General features: G+C 41.6%; 1 protein-coding gene across 3 annotated transcripts in view; it reads left to right on the forward strand.

Moving 5' to 3' along the window:
- slain2 (SLAIN motif family, member 2) overlaps positions 1–17,678 on the forward strand; it is a 54,089-nt gene that overhangs the window by 23,981 nt on the left and 12,430 nt on the right. Inside the window, exons 5-8 of one of the 3 annotated variants that reach the window (XR_013498374.1) lie at positions 887–1,252; positions 7,944–8,087; positions 15,761–16,058; positions 17,377–17,531. Coding sequence is in view for 2 of the 3 variants with exons in the window: in XM_078217097.1 (XP_078073223.1) it covers positions 887–1,252; positions 7,944–8,087; positions 15,761–16,058 (808 nt within the window). In the remaining variant the exon portion in view is untranslated. The remainder of the gene's footprint in view (positions 1–886; positions 1,253–7,943; positions 8,088–15,760; positions 16,059–17,376; positions 17,532–17,678) is intronic. The other 2 variants (XM_078217097.1, XM_078217111.1) reach the window with 2 other exon arrangements.

Consider the following 17,678-nt stretch of genomic DNA (forward strand, 5'->3'; position numbering starts at 1 on the left):
GTACAAAGGTTTAGGGAGAGAATTCCAGAGTTTAAGGCCTTGGCAGCTGAAGCCACAGTCACCACTGGTGGAACCGGTCAAATCGGGCAATGTGCAAAAGAGCAGAATTGAGGGAATGGAGCTTTCGTAGAAGCTTTTGTAGGGCTGGAGAAGGATACAGAGATGGGGAGGTGAGAGCCAATGGAGAGATCTGAAACTAAGGATGAGAGTTTTAAAAGTGAGGTGTTGGTGGACTGAGAGCTAATTAGATCAATGAGTAATGGATGAATGGAACTTTGTGCAAGTTAGGACATGGTGTGAGTTGGGACATGAGCAGCAGAGCTGTGGTTGAGGTCAAGTTTATGGAGGGTGGAAGATGGGAGTCTGATCAGGAATGTCTTTGAATAGTCAATTTCTTGAGATAACAAAGATGTGCAACATTTTGCACAGAATAGGATTTTGGTCTATTTTGTGGAACAGCAAACAAATTGAATTAACAAATCACTGAAATTGTCTGAACAATACTTTGTATTACTAATGTTTAGCAAACTAAGTTTTGTAACTCAGATCATTGTAATTTATAATCACTGGTTTTTGGGTGAAATTAAAATGGATTATTTTAAGTTAGCTTTATTTCCCCCACTACCTATACTTCAATCCATGAAAATGCTATTCATTATTTTTTCATTCAGTTTAGAAGCTAATACAAGTGTAATCAGATTATATTGGAATAACTTTGGTTGAGGCTCTTCTTTTGTTTATTGCACTAGTTGAAATACTGTGGTCTAGTAAATTAAAGCCACATTCCGTATCCTTTTGAAAAAAATTTGCACTCGAGCATTGGAGAAAATTTACTGTTCTGTTAATCTTGCAATAATTCAGTTATACTTGTACTTACTATCCTTAGGTCTCAGACAGGAATATGAAGCCACTACCTCAAGACGTAGTTCAGGTTCTTCCTGCCACTCCCTGAGACGAGGTACATTCAGTGATCAGGAGTTTGATGTTCAAAGTTTAGAAGATGAAGAAGAATGTGTTCCCCATGCTCTGCATCCTCCCGTGAACAGATTCACTCCATCTCCACGGCACACCCCTCGAGCTTCACCAAGACACTCACCTCGGAACTCTCCACGTTCACGCTCTCCTGCTCGGAGCCTGGATTATGGGAGAGCATCTGTCTCACCACAGCCCATGATCAGTCGTCTACAGCAGCCTCGTCTCTCCCTGCAAGGCCATGCTACAGACCTCCAGTGTAATGTTGTAAAAAATGAAGGTAAGTGGTTGGTACTAAATTAAATCATTTATGATATAACTGCTGCATTGATCACTAATAATATCTGTAATAAAATCCAAATCTACAACTTCAAGTTATATGAACATTTTGTAAATGCACTCATTCTCTAGGTTTTACATATTAGTGTACTGTTGTTACAAATAACCTGGCTGTTTGATATAATGTCATAGTTTCATGGACTTTGTAACATTATGGCAGAAACACTAACCATTGTTTCCCCATTGCACTTGTACTTGCAAAAGTGATGAGAAACAAAGAACTGACAAATCATGTCTGTCAAATTTATTAGAATTCTGAGGTGGTAACGAGCAGGATAGATAAAGGGGAACCAGTAGGTCATAGAATCCCCACAGTGCAGAAGATGGCCATTTGGCCCATTAAGTCTGTACTGACTCTGAAAGAGCATCAAACCCAGGCCCACCACCATCTCCCCCCCCCCCCCCCCCCCCCGGTAAAGCACTTCTTCCCTGGGTTGGATGGAGCCACGAGCCTTTCGTTTAACAGTCAAACCCGACAATGCAAAACTTGGATTTCCAAGGCTTTGATAAGCTAGCACATAAAAGGTTACTTAAGATAAGAGTGCACTGTTTTGTGAGTAGTGTATATTAGCATGGATAGAGGATTGAATAACTGATAGAAGACAGAGTTGGGATAAGAGGGGCATTTTCAGGATGGCAACCTGTAACTAACTAACTGGTGGAGTGCCACAGGGATCAATGCTGGGACTACAATTATTTACAATATATCTTAATGATTTGGACATGGGATGTTAATGTACTATTGCCAAGTTTGCAGATGACACTAGAATAGGTGCGAAGACAAGTGGTGAGGATGACACAGGGATATAGACAGGTTAACTGAGTGGCCAAGAACTTGGCAGATGGAATATCAGATCGGAAAATGTGAAGTTATGCACTTCAGTAGAAAGAATGAAGGACCTGAATGTTGTTTAAATGGAGAAAGCTGCAGCACGTATTTGTGAGTCCTCGTGCATGAATTACAAAAGGCTAGCTTGTAAATTCAGTAGGTAATAGGGAAGACAAATGGAATGTTGCCCTTTATTTCAAAGGAAGTGGAGTATAAAACTGGACAAGGCACTAGTTAGACTATACCTGGAATACTGTAAACAGTTTTGATCCCCTGATCTAAGGAAGGAAATACTGGCATTGGAGACAGTCCAGAGAACATACACTCAGTTGATCTCAGTTCTGGAGTGATTTTCTTACTAGGAGAGGCTCAGGTTTTCCATATACTGGGTGAAACTTTCCTTCTGAAAGTAAGTTGTGAAGCATAAGGACAGAAGTAGGCCAATTGAGCCCCTTAAGCCCGTTCTGCCAAATGGTAATGGCTAATCCGTATCTTGACTCATTTATCTGCCTTTGCTCCATAATCATTCATAGAATTATCCAACAAAACGCATCAATTTCAGTTTTATGAATTTCTGTTGAACTGAAAAGATCTGGATAACTGCATAATCAATGGAATATGATAGTATTTTTTCAGTCTTTCTATTCAATATTACAGATACTGAGAGTATATATGTTAGGTCATCTTGGTCTGTACGGTGATAAATTCCCTGTTGACAGGTAGTTAGTTAGATAACCAGTTAGAACTGGTTCCTCAACCAGCAGTACCTGACTCAGCTCACTGGAATTTCCACAAGAGGTCTTGCGAGTGCACAAAAGAAGTAAACATGAAGTCTATAGCTTGAGACAATACAGCAAGGCTAGGTGCTTAACTTTGGGAATTTACTAAACGTGGCAATGCCAGTGCAGTGAGGAAACTGGTGCTGTTCTGATCTAGCACAAAAAGTGATGAGCGAGAGAGAGCCAGAGATAGCGATACCGGAAAGCTGAAGCTTGGTGATATTAATTAGAAAAGCAGGTTGGTGATTGCTGACAAAGCTGAGGCAGCGGTTTAAACTGGTACTGTGGAGCTATGCATTTATGGCATTATTAGTTGAGCTCAATCATGTAATTAAGGATAATTGCTGAGTAATTTTTTGAAATAAAACATAGTAAGTATGACGGGGCAGGTGATGTGTTGCAGCTGTGGCATGTGATTGCTGTTGGGCACCTGTGTGATCCATGGCAACTACATATACAGTGTTTGCAGCTCAGGAAACTTTGGCTCAGAGTTGATGAGCTGGAGTCCGAGCTTTGAACACATGCATCAGGGAGGAGGTAATTACCTGGGTGCTTTGTTCCAGGAGGTAATCACAACCCTTCGGCTAGGTACTTCAGGTTTAACGTGTGATCAGGGACAGGAGGGTGTGAATGCAATGAGAGGCAAGTATGAGAATCCCAAAGGTAACAGTGGAAAAACCTTGACCCTTGTAGTTGTCCAATAGGTTAGATATTCTTGCAGTTTGAGTCGACAAGACTGCAGGATTGTAGACAGGTATTTAAACTAAATAGTGGGTGGTGGCAATTTTTAAAGTTTGGTGGGAAATAAAGGAGTTTATAAGCATTAGAGTGCACCGGGAAAAATAAGACGAAATACAAGACTCTTTGGTATGAATGCTGCATGCATTCAAAGTGGATAAATTGATAGCACCAATAGAAATAAATGAGTATGATATCATACCCATTACAGAGGCATGATTAATGAGACAGTGGCGTGGTAGGAATGCCATTGGATGAGTAATCCAGAGATGCAAGTTAATGCTGGGAACAAGTCTTGCTATAGTAGCTGATGGAATTTAAATTCAGTTAATAAATATAGAATTTTAAGCTAGTTGCAATAATGGTGACCATGACAACCATCATCAATTGTTGAAAAAACCCACCTGGTCCCATTTGAGTTGGAAACCTGCCATCCTTGCCCAGTTTGACCTACATGTGACTCCAGACCCACAGCAATGTGGTTAACTCTTAACTACCCTCTGAAATGGCCTAGCTAGCGACTCCATTCGAGGGCAATTGGGGATTAGTCACAAATGCTGGCCTTGCCAGTGACATCCACGTCCCATTCAAGAATTTTTCGAAAGTGACCACTTCTAAGACAAATGTTCACGGTATTTTGTAGTGAAAAAGAGGTGGGAATGCATCTGTTAATAAAGGATTTGAATAAAGATTTTGAACAAGTATTTTGTATCTGTCGTCTTGGTAGATGTCACAAAAGGCATCCCGAGAATAGTAGGCAAAAGGGAGAAACAAACTTTAAAAAATCACAATCACTAGTAGATAAAGTACTCGGGGCAAACTAATGGTTTTGAAGGCTGACAAATCTCATTGACTTTATGGCCTACAATCCTAGGGTCTGAAAAGAAGTGACTGCTGAGTCAGTAGATGTATTGGGTGTAATTTCCCAATTTCCCTAGATTCTGGAAAGGTCTCAGCAAATGAAAAACTGTAAATATAACACATCTATTCAAGAAAAGCAGGTGGTAGAAAGCAGGAAACTTGACATCTGTCATTGGGAAAAATGGTAGAATCTATCATTAAGGCGGCAGTAGCAGGGGATTTGGAAATCATAACACGAGCTGGTTGTGGGTGATGTGTTAGCTTGGTTGGAGGACTGACTAATTGAAACAAGATCTGGATAAGTGGGTCATTTTCAGGTTTCCATAGTATTAACTAGTGGAATGCCACAAGAATCAGTGTTGGGCTGTCAATCACTAACAATCTGTATTCATGACTTGGATGAAGGGACCAACTGTATGGTAGCCAGATTTGTTAACAATATGAAGATAGGCAGTCTCAATGGCCACATGGCCTTCTTAATTGTTATGAACTTTGGAAAGTAAATTGTGACGAGTACAAATCTACAAAGGGATATAGGGTTAGGAGAGTGGGTAAAAAGTTGGCAGGTGGAGTATGGTGCATGAAAATGAGAGGTTATCCACTTTGGCAGGAAGAACAACAAAGCAGTATATTATTTAAATAGATTGCAGAACTCGGTGGCACGGAAGAACCTAGGTGCCTTGCACATAAATCACAAAGCTAATGTGCAGGCATAGCAAGGAATTAGGAAGGCAAATTGAATTTTGGCCTCATTACAAGGGGGTGGAGTCTAAAAGTTGGGAAGTCTTGATACACTTGTACAGGGCATTGATGAGACCACACTTGAGTACTTTGTCATTTTGGGTCCCCTTACTTGTGGAAGATTGCATTTGCATAGGAAAAAGTTCAGAGAAGGTTCACAAGGCTGATTCCTGGAATGAAGGGCTTGTCTTACAAGGAAATGTTGAACAGGTTTGGCCTGAGGGTATAGTTGGGTGGATTAGCAAATTTGCTGATGACACCAAAGTCGGTGGTGTGGTAGACAGTGAGGAAGGGTGTCGTAGTTTGCAGGAAGACTTAGACAGGTTGCAAAGTTGGGCCGAGAGGTGGCGGATGGAGTTTAATGCGGAGAAGTGTGAGGTAATTCACTTTGGTAGGAATAACAGATGTGTTGAGTATAGGGCTAACGGGAGGACTTTGAATAGTGTGGAGGAGCAGAGGGATCTAGGTGTATGTGTGCATAGATCCCTGAAAGTTGGGAATCAAGTAGATAAGGTTGTTAAGAAGGCATATGGTGTCTTGGCGTTTATTGGTAGGGGGATTGAATTTAGGAGTCGTAGCGTTATGTTGCAACTGTACACAACTCTGGTGCGGCCGCACTTGGAGTACTGTGTGCAGTTCTGGTCCCCACATTACAGGAAGGATGTGGAGGCTTTGGAGAGGGTGCAGAGGAGGTTTACCAGGATGTTGCCTGGTATGGAGGGGAGATCCTATGAGGAGAGGCTGAGGGATTTGGGATTGTTTTCGCTGGAAAGGCGGCGGCTAAGAGGGGATCTTATTGAAACATATAAGATGATTAGAGGTTTAGATAGGGTGGATAGTGATAGCCTTTTTCCTCTGATGGAGAAATCCAGCACGAGGGGGCATGGCTTTAAATTGAGGGGGGGTAGTTATAGAACCGATGTCAGGGGTAGGTTCTTTACCCAGAGGGTGGTGAGGGATTGGAATGCCCTGCCAGCATCAGTAGTAAATGCGCCTAGTTTGGGGGCGTTTAAGAGATCCGTAGATAGGTTCATGGACGAAAAGAAATTGGTTTAGGTTGGAGGGTCACAGTTTTTTTTTTAACTGGTCGGTGCAACATCGTGGGCCGAAGGGCCTGTTCTGCGCTGTAATGTTCTATGTTCTATGTTCTATGTTCTAAACTCACTGGAGTGTAGAGATGTTCTTATTGAAACATACAAGATTTTGAGAGGCCTTGGCACGGTAGATGTTGAGAGATAATTTTTCCCTTTGTGGGGGAATCTAGAACTAGGACACAATTTAAAAATAACTGGTCTCCAATTTAAGATGGTAATGAGGAGGAACTTCTCAGGTTGTTAGCCTTTGGAATTCCCCTTCCACAGATAAGAGGAGGCTGGGCTGAGTCACAGATTTTTGACCTACAAGAGAGTCGAGAGTTAGGGGGCATAAATGTAGACAGGAAATTGGAGTTGACGCCAAAATCAGATCATCTATGGTCTTATTGAACGGCTGAGCAGGCTCAACGTACCAAATAGTCTACTCTTATTTCTTGCCTTACATATGGTTAGCACTGCTGTCTCATCACACCAGGGACCCAAGTTCAATTCCAGCCTTGAGTGACTGTCTGTGCGGAGTCTGCACTTTCTCCCCGTGTCTGCGCGGGTTTCCTCCCATACTTTGGAAAACGTGCTGGTGAGGTGGATTAGCCATGCTAAATTCTCCCTCAGGTGCCAGAGTGTGGCAACTAGGGGATTTTCACTAACTACATTGCAGTGTTAATGTAAGCCTACTTGTGACACTAATAAATAAACTTTAATTCTAAAACCTCCAGCTTTTTTAATCCATGCACCTTCAATTTCGTTTGCAGGAAAGTTGTTCCAAATGCCAACTAAACGAAAGGGGCAAAAATTCTTCTGATCTGTTTTCAACTTTAATTATATAATTATTTATATAATTAATGGGCGGCATGGTAGCACAGTGGTTAGCACTGCTGCTTCACAGCTCCAGGGACCTGGGTTCGATTCCCGGCTTGGGTCACTGTCTGTGTGGAGTTTGCACATTCTCCTCGTGTCTGCGTGGGTTTCCTCCGGGTGTTCCGGTTTCCTCCCACAGTCCAAAGATGTGCGGGTTAGGATGATTGGCCATGCTAAAAATTGCCCCTTAGTGTCCTGAGATGCGTAGGTTAGAGGGATTAGTGGGTAAATATGTAGGGATATGGGGATAGGGCCTGGGTGGGATTGTGGTCGGTGCAGACTCGATGGGCCGAATGGCCTCTTTCTGTACTGTAGGGTTTCTATGATTTCTATGATTCTAATAGCTTACTGCATAGAGTGAGCTTTTATTTGCATTATATTTTCTATTGGTTAAAAACCTGTTGCAGTCTTTTCCATTTTTCTTCAGTAAGGGTAAGATTGTACCTTGAGTTGCAAAACAGTCAAATCAACGTTGGTAGTGACGATAGTAGAGTGACTGAGGTTATTTGTTCAGTGAGAATATAGGATGAAAAGACCTGGAGATTCTGTTTATTGCACAATGAACTGCCACTTTTCTTTTAAAGAGAATGCATGTCCTATTAACATTTTGATCAGTGTTTTGTGAGTAAGGAAAAATCATTTTGCATAATTAATTTGTATTAAGATTGCGCACTCATTTTTTTTTTGTGTAAGTGGGTAACCTTTGCCATTTTGTCTTTGTTTCTGTTCTAGAAAAGTTGAGACGTAGTCTTCCAAATCTATTCAGGACTTCTAATGCACAGTCAGCAGAGTCTGTTAAAAGCAGTAGAAGTTGTGACTCAAATTTACAAGTGCCAAATGGGGGAATACCCCGAATTCAGCAACAAGTTTCAGCGAGTAAGTCTGCATTAAAGTCTAAACAAATAAGTTTATACACAAAGTTTCAAAAGATGTTCAACAAGGTACTACATAGTGGATTCATGATTTAAGATCAGAGCTTGTGACATCAGGAGACGAGTAACAGAGTGAATAGCAAATTGGATATAAATCCGAAATTAGAAAGCAGGAGTTAACAAAAGAGTGACATTACTCATGCTGGAACCACAATTGTTCACCTTATGTAAATAGTTGGGACTCAGAAATCAGAAGAGCAATATCAAAATTGCAGATGTAGCCAAATCAGGGGATATAGTTAATACTAAGGGAGACTGCAGCAACGTGCAAGATGACTTAACAGCTTGTAGAATGTGTGTGTAAATGGTAAATCATTTCTGTTAATGTGTGAGATGGTGCGTTTTAGCAGGAAAAGTAGGTAGGCCACCTGTTTCTCGGAAAATAGGAGTCTAACTGAGGTGGAAGCATAAAGGATCTATGGGAACAGATTCACAAAGTGTTCAAAGTAGCAAAAATTATCAAATCCGTAAATGCCTCGGGTTCATTTCACATTTGGAGCACTCTGCCTTTCTGGTCTCCATATTGTGAAAGTGCAAAAAGACTTTCAGGGATGATTATGTGCAACTATATAAACACTGAAAAGGCTGGGTTTCTTTTCTCTCGCAAAAGGACCGACAGTGACCCTATTACAAAGACATTTGATAAAATAGTGTGTCCAAATCTAGGGGCTAGAAATATAATAAAACCAAAATATTGCAGATGCTAGAAATCTAAAAAGAAACAGAAAATGCTGGAAAATCTCAACAGCATCTATGGATAGAGAAACAGAGTCAACATTTTGAGTCCATGTGACTCTTCAGGGCTTTAAAGAAGGACCATAAATGTAAGATGAGGAAGTCAGGAGAAATTCCTTTCCTTGAGAGTGGTGAGAATGTGGAATTTATTACCACATCAATAGGTTGAGGTAAATAATATAAATTCAATTAAAAGTAAAATGGATGGGGGGTGGGTAGAAGGAACAGCAGACTGTTGATAGGGTGAGATGAAGTGGGTTGGCAGAAGACTTGTGTGTTGGGTTAAACATCCTGTTTCTGTGGCATTAAATTCCATTTAATTGCACGAACAAGATTACTTGTAGGCTTTTTTTGATTTGATTTATTTAGTGTAAGATAGCCCTTGTTCTTTTATCTAATCGATTTTTAGATGTACAAGTAAGTTTTTCAATGACTCACTGGAAAATCCTTGTTTAAACCAATGACCAACAATGTAATTTAGTCCTAACATTTCAAGATGGGGACTTGAGCAGTTTCAGTTGACAGCATCTGTGGACTTCATTATGAGCATCAACATCCACTCGTAATCTATATTCTGTTTTTGTTCTTAGATCCTGTTTGAAACTGTTCATCTATTTTTCAGCTCCACTCTGTCTAAACTGTGATGTGATTTTCTCTTGTCTTCCTGGGCGCAGCGATAATTGTTTCAATTGATGATGCTGTGCTTTTTGCTCTCTTGGGAAATTGCCAGCTTTCCATTCACTGTCTAGTCTTACAATCAACATCTTATGCTTCATTCACTGGCACTTTAACTCATTTTAATTTTTAAAAGTGTCAATAAGATTAATGGGTTGCTGTACCAGTGAATAATTCCTGCATAGTCAGCTGGAGGCAGAGCAATTCACAGTTCTTCCTGTTGAAGAATATGACCAGTAAGAGGAAAATTTGCCTGTTGTGTCTGATAAATTTTGGGATCAAGTTTTATCAGCACTGTAATTCATTAAACAGTGTTTGCAATCTAACCTAACAATCTCCTTTACAAATGATTGATTGATATAGTGTGCCATTGATTGCTGCTTTAATTCAGTAATTTTAAATGAACAATCAAGAAGGGTTGTGGAGATAATACAGCTAGAAAGGAAGAGGTAATTGAAGGAAGTGTTGATGTTTCTCTTTTTTTTCCCTCAAGTCCGTGGTGTCTGCTTTCTCACAGCTGAAATAAGTTTAAAGGAATTTGGCATATCTGGCACATGGTGTCTAAATTATGCCCTTTTTCATCGTGTAGTTCATGATATGATGCAATACAGAAGGGGCTCATTTGGCCTTTCATGATTGTTCTGGCCCTTTTGTAAAGCTATCCAATTAGTCTAATTCCCCTGTTCTTTGCTCATGGGCTTGCATTTTTCTCCTTTGCAATATTCATCCAGTTTCCTTCTGAAAGTTATTTTTGAATTTGTTCCCACCATTTCTTTAGGCAATACATTCCAGATCAGAACAACTTGTTCCATAAAAAGTGTTTCTTCATGTCTATGTCCTCTCTTTATCTTTTAATAGACTGGTAATTGTCAGAGGTTATTTTATAGAATAGACTTTTGTTTCCCTGCAGCTCGGAGAATGAAGCTACCATTTTCACATGCCCCAGAATAATACTGTATATTTGCACCAAAACTAGCAAGGGCGATAAATAGTTCATTTTCAATGAGAAGAAGTAGAAAATAGCCAACACTTATGATAACTGGTACTTTCACTTCCTTACCATATAATATTTTACTTTTAATAAGTGTCATCAAGGAATGTAGTTGTCAGTAAAGTTATTCATAAATTGTGAATTTAAAAAATGTTAAATTGGCAGGGTTGCAGATCTCTATGCTCTTTGTAGATCTAGCCAACAGTCTCTTGAACACCAACTCTGACCTCTAGGGCAGATTGTAAGAGGTATCTGCCCTTATTTAGCAAATCCATCTGAACGAAGAAACCAGGATTTGATCATTACATTTTTCAAATACTAAATCTGTGACCATATGAGAACAGTGGTTTTAACTGCTGAGAAGCCAGTGAAGATGAGGAAGTGTAGAGATAGCCAGGGAGCAAGACGTATTGTGGGATAGGGCTGGATAGCTTTGGCGCTTGTGCTGAACTAACAATGTGTAGTGAAGTATGGTTGGCGAGCAAGAAGTTTGGAGAAGTAGCCTCTGAAGGTGACTTACAGGTGTGAGTGAGTGATTCAGCAGTACTGGAAAGAGCAGGAGTGGGTGAAGCTTCAAAGTTAGTAATAGGCAGTCTTGGCAAATAGTGGGTGGAATTGTCACCAATTGTGGCAGGCGGGGGCAGAAAGTTTGGTAAGAATCAAAAAGTCAGTTTCCCAACGTCAAGAAATTCAAGAACCTTGTTCTCCCATCTTTCATGGTTGGTTAATGGTGGGTCAACTTTCCTGTTGATGAACGTTGGGAATCCATTTTGCATCTTATGATTACTCATTACCAGGCCAACAGATTGGAAGCTTAATCTCTCTCTCTCCCCAAATGTGGAGTGCACCTAGTGCGGGAGACATCCAGGACTTACTGGCGCTCAATGTTGCCTTCCCCATTCTTGAACACTGCTCCTGGGTGCCAGAAAACATCAACGCAGGAGATGGTATTTGTGGGGAGGGGTGGAAGGCATAGGGTTGAAGACATGAAGGAGCAGGTGGAAGGCTGCGAGGAGGAAAGAGTGTTTTATAGGTTGGGGCCTGTAGAGTCAACAGTGGAGTCCTGGGAGGAGAACTTAGAGTATTGATGATATGAGGGAACAGTCACAGTGAAAGGGGAAAATGGGATATGGTAGGGTGGGAAGGCCTGGTTGTGTCTTTGTAGTTCTCATCAGGATGGATAATGGCAGTGTGGGCAGTGTCAGACTAGGCATGGGCATAATAACAGATGAAGGCTCCAAGAAGTGGGAAGGCATGTGGAGGTTCATCATGATAGTGTCCAGGGTGATTTTTGGGGGTGGTGGTTCAAGGGTTGGAGGGGAGAGTAAAGATTACATTGGATGGGTCCTTGGTGATGGTGAAAGCGAGTGGGTTTGGTGGCAGACGTGCACGATCTCTGCAGCAGAGCAGCTCATCAACAAGACCATGTCCTCTTGTGTCCAACGGCAATACACCAAGGCGGGAGTAGGGTCTTGGTGGATGGAGCTCAAGGTCAGCACAAGTGGCCAAATAAAGGGGCACACTAATAATCGTGTAAGGGAGATATGGCCATTTGAAATCTTTAATATGGTGAAGACCACAAAGCAGCAGATCTGGGCCAGAAGCTTCTCATAACCACGAGATCCTAGCAAAGTTCTGAGCCTTTGGAAACCTCTTCCTCAAAAGGTGGTGGAAGCAGCATTTCAACATTCTCAGAGTAGACATAGATTCTTGATAAGCAAGGGGGTGAAAGGTTATTGGGACTAGGCAGGAATGTGGAGATGAGGTTGAAATCTGATCAACCATGATCTCATTGAATTGTGGAGCAAGCTTAACAGGATGAGTGTTGTACTTGTGTCCCTAGGACATTTATGTTTACACATAAATAGAAATGGATAACAAAAATGTTAGTTCAGCCACATCTCTCCAACTTCCTGCAGTGGTTAGCACTGCTGATTCAGTGTCAGGGACCTGGGTTCAATTCCTGGTTTGGGTCACTGTCTGTGCGGAGTCTGCACGTTCTCTCCTTGTCTGCATGGGTTTCCTCTGGGTGCTCCGGTTTCCTCCCACAGGTCAAAAGATGTGCTGGTTGAGGTGCATTGGTCATGCTAAATTGTCCCTCAGTGTACCCGAACAGGCGCCAGAGTGTGGCGACTAGGGGATTTTCACAGTAACTTCATTGTGGTGTTAATGTAAGTCTACTTGTGACACTAATAAAATAAACTTAAAATGAAGAGTAATACGAAGCGGCTCAGTTTGTCCTTCCCTGTGGGAAAACTACAAGGGTGTTTCTCATCTGCACCCTTTCTGTTTGCCCAGTTTCCATTATGAGTAAGAGCGAGACATGGAGGAAATTGCAGTTGTGCTTACCTCCATAAGAAAGCTGTTTGCAACCCTTGATTTCTTCCCGCAGATACGCTGGAATTTTCCTTGGGCTCTCCTCTGCCCTGACTCATTGTGGTTGCAAGGATAAGTATAGACTGAGATGATCAAATACTTCATGTGATGCCCTGCTGTCGAGACTGCAGCAGTGGAGGAATGTTGTTGGAACACAAATAATGATTAAGAATAGAGTTGCATTCTGCAATTTTGTTTGATCCTTCAGATGTCAGGTGCATGTTCAGACATTTAATCGGTGGATTAGAGTTTGCAATAGAGGAATTTCTATAATTCCCATAAGTAGCAGGTTTAGTGAGTTAAATACTAATTTTTCAAGTGACTTTTTTAAAGATTTTACTTATGACCACATATTTGTGAAAAAATATTTTTAGTACTTTGTATGCCTGAGTGCTGCCCCAGGTTTAACTTCAAAATATTAAGTATTTGATGAATTAGATCTTTGTCAACTTCTAATTCTAAGATTTAATTTGTAGAAAGGATTTCACAGATATCAGTAATACATCAAAACGTGCAATTGTGGCAGTATGATTCAGTTACTGCAGTAATTGCATTCTCTGCCATAACTGTCGAGAATTGTTTTTTTGTGCATAACTGTTTGTTATCATAGCTGATGTTATGGGGAATGGTTGTTACCCGAAGGCAAACTGATCTAAGCTTAGTGGAAGATTGAAGGTGGCAACAATGACAGAGGGCCAAGTTCACTTGAAGTCTCTCAGCCACTGTTGCCACCTGTTTTCTCCTTGTCTAAATTCACGTGATAGTCCTGTCCCTCCCCCCACCCCATGTCTGTGGCTTTCCTCCGGGTGCGTTGGTTTCCTCCCACAGTCCAAAGATGTGCGGGTTAGGTTAATTGGCCATGTTAGCTTAACCCTAGTGTCAGGGGGATTAGCTGGATAAATATGTGGGGTTACAGGAATAGGACCTGGGTGGGATGTGGTCAGTACAGACACGATCGGCTGAATGGCCTCTGCTGTACTGTAGTGATTCTGATTGGTTCAGCTGTTTAACAACGGTATTGGTCAGTCAGATAGCAGCATTGATGGAGGCAGATGAAAGGCTTTCACTATTTGACAGAGGTTCTTGGAAAACTCTGGGTTAAATCATTCAAATCAATTGGAAAACAAACTGATATATAAAGGATTTAAAATATATTATCAGTAAAGCTTCTGTTACTGAACTTCCATTCTTTATAACGGTCTATATCTTGTTAGATTTAAAGCCTCTGGTAAGATGCTTCTTGAGTCCATGTTGGTATTTCAGTTTAAGATTAAAGTTTATTTATTAGTGTCACAAGTAGGCTTACATTCGATGAAGTTACTGTGAAAATCCCCTACTCGCCACACTCCAGCGCCTGTTCAGGTACACTGAGGGAGAATTTAGCATGGCCAAAGCACTTAACCAGTCTTTCAGACTGTGGGAGCACCCAGAGGAAACCCACGCAGACACAGGATGAACATGCAGATTCTACACAGACAGTCATCCAAGCCGGGAATCAAACTCAGTTGCCTGGTGCTGTGAGGCAGCAATGCTAACCACTGCCATCCAGTTTTCCAAGCAAGGGATTTCCAGATGTAGTCGGTAAAGAATGAGGAGGACAGCAATGGATTTACTGCAAAAAGAACAGAGAATCCTGGAAAAACTCAACAGGTCTGGCAGCATCTGTAGGGAGAGAAAACACAGTTAACTTTTCATGTCCATTTGGCATCTGCAGTATTTTGCTTATTTTTAGTTGATTCAGGCAATATATTTACATAGTCAAACAAAGCAAACACTAAATACAGTCATAGATAGTCATCCATACTCTGAAAAACCAGCATCAGCACAAGTTAAACATGGATTAACAGGGAAACTACAGTTGGTTATTAGCTATAAATTGTACAGTAAATGGCATCTGCAACTAAAACAGACTTTGCGAATTGGTATGACATTCTACTTGCCCTATATGTCATCACTTCAGTCACAAAATCCTTCAAAACTCTACCTTAAGAGGAATTATAGCTCCTCCAGAATTTATTGTGATCCCCAGCAGACAGCAGTGCACCACCAACCACTGGGACCAGCAGTGACTACTAGCTTGGATGGCTGTGTCCTTTAATATTTATGTGGACATACCTGTGTCTCTATTTGCCTCATATGTATTTTTGTGGATGGCCATGATGAAAAATTCCTGAAACATTTTTCTCGCACCAAACAAATGCCATAATTCTGTGCATTACAGGAATGTAAATTGATTCAATTTATTTGAATGCAATAATCATAAAATGTTAACAGCTTAAAAATTGCTCATTTTATCGGGAACAAATAATTGTTGTATTTGACCACTTTTATCTCTGCAATTTCTGTATCATGATGTGGAGATGCCGGCGTTGGACTGGGGTAAACAGAGTAAGAAGTTTAACAACACCAGGTTAAAGTCCAACAGGTTTATTTGGTAGCAAAAGCCACACAAGCTTTCGAAGCTCTAAGCCCCTTCTTCAGGTGAATTCACCTGAAGAAGGGGCTTAGAGCTTCGAAAGCTTGTGTGGCTTTTGCTACCAAACAAACCTGTTGGACTTTAGCCTGGTGTTGTTAAACTTCTTACTATTTCTGTATCATCCATTATGGAGAGGAACATTGATTCCAGAGCCGCCTTTCTATATTTATAACTCTGTAAGGATTCTAGTGTTTGAAAATCTGTGTGGATTCAATAAGGCTTTTTCATCACAAAAGTTTAGGTTGCAAAACTTCAAAGTAATTGTGTGAAGTTAAATTACAAGGGTAGTAATATCAAAATTGTTGTTAAATGCAAATGAGTTGTTCAAGAATAATTACATGTAGCATTTTCGTTTCTTTTGTAGTACCTTCTCCAAGTAAGCTCAGACATCCTACTACACCATCTCCATTGGCCCTCCGACAGCCACTGAAAGCAATGGCCAATCCAGGGCCTGTTTCCACAAATTCTGCATCTAACCACAATAGTTCTGCATCAGGGCCCTCTGTTCAGTCTCTCAGTTCTCCAAGTCACACTGCTGCAAGTGGCATCAATCCTAATAAAGGACAAGTTGCAGGGAGTCGGAGTGGCTTGCCGCGACCTAGTGCCTCTACTGGAGGGGGGATACCAGTGCCTCGGAGTAAGCTTGCACAGCCTGTCAGACGGTAAGAGTTTTAACAGTCAAATTCTTCATTTGCATGAAATCGAATCTCTCAAAATGCTAATCAAGGAACGTTGAGAACCATTTCAAAAGGCAATCTGGAAACCAAATGAGCATAATTTCAGGCAGAATAATTGAATTAATTTTCCTTTTCTATCACTTTTTTTTTGCCAAACTTGGAAAAATAAAGGCTTTGGATGGTGTAGAAACAGAATTCTCTGCCATGTGGGATTTTTTTCTTAATCTATTTTTTTGATACGTTTATTGACAATTTTCTTAAATTTACATAGCAAACAGATACAGATCCACACCGTGCTCGCGTGTACATTCCAACGCGTCTGGGCACAGGACTCCCCATGGCTAGGGGACAAGCCCCTGGTACCCCGGCACCCACCCCGCCCAAGTGCCATCTGATTGCATCGGTAATGACGGTAATAATATAAAAACAAAAAGGCAGAGGAACGCCACTGAAGAACCAACTGAGCGCCAAAACAGCCCAGGCTATAAACTAGCGAGCAGAGAAAAGAAAGAGAGACAGCGTAGGAGAGAGAAGAGTGAGAGGGAAAAAAGAAAAGTTCTCGTGTTGGTCCCTACACCTCGGCAGGGTGGGCGGATGTACTCGGGTAAAGGGCCAGGGTGCGTCCACCAATGAGGGGGGGAGAGGTTTCTGTGGAAGCACCCAGGGTCCTGGGGCCATCAAGTATCTACTCACCCGGCTCCAACTGCAGCGTCCCAACATGCACTATAAATGGTTGCCAGGTGTTATAGAACCTAGTAGTGGACCCATGTAGCGTGCACCTTATCTTCTCCAGCTTAATGGTATCTACCATCTCCTTCACCCACTGAGTGCGTCGGAGGTGCACCTGATTTCCACCTAAACGGGATTAGTCATCTTTCCAGGAGTGTAGTGAAAGCTACAGAATCCGCTTGGAATTTCAGCAGCGGTAGATTTAAAGGCACGGCTCCAAACAGGGCAGCCTGGGGCGGGATGCATTTATGTCCTGATTTAGTGTTGCCGCAATCGTCTCAAGTATCAATGTCCAGTAGTTATACAGTGATGGGCAAGCCCAGAGCACATGTAAGAGGGTGGCGGGAGCTTGCCGGAACCGTTCACAAATGGGGCTTATATCTGGGTACATTCTAGAGAGTCTAACCCTTGTTAGATATGCTCTGTGAAGGAGTTTACGTTGTATCACACCCAGCTTGGCACATATTGAGGAGGCATGTACTCGATGCAGCACCATGTCCCAATCCTCCTCCTAAAACTCCTCCCCCAGATCTCGTTCCCATAAAGATTTAACCACAAAGTTTTGTTGGGACAGATTTTGAGAATAAAGAACAGAAATGATACCACGCATCGTAATAGAAGGCACTAAGAAGATGTCAATGGAGGCACGAGGTGGGAGCGTTGGAAATTGAGGGTCGGCCCTACGCACAAAGCCTCGAATTTGCAAATATCTGAAAAAGTGCATTGCAGGTAAAGCAAACTTGTCCACCGCCTGCTGGAATGACGCAAACCTGCTGTCCACATACAAGTCCCGAAATGTTCTGATCCCGTGCTTGACCCATAAAACAGACGGAGGAAAAAAAATAGTTAGCTGGTACCAGGAAGGCCAGCGACCAG

Source organism: Mustelus asterias, chromosome 1, assembly GCF_964213995.1.
Source record: "Mustelus asterias chromosome 1, sMusAst1.hap1.1, whole genome shotgun sequence".
Taxonomy (NCBI): Eukaryota; Metazoa; Chordata; class Chondrichthyes; order Carcharhiniformes; family Triakidae; genus Mustelus; species Mustelus asterias.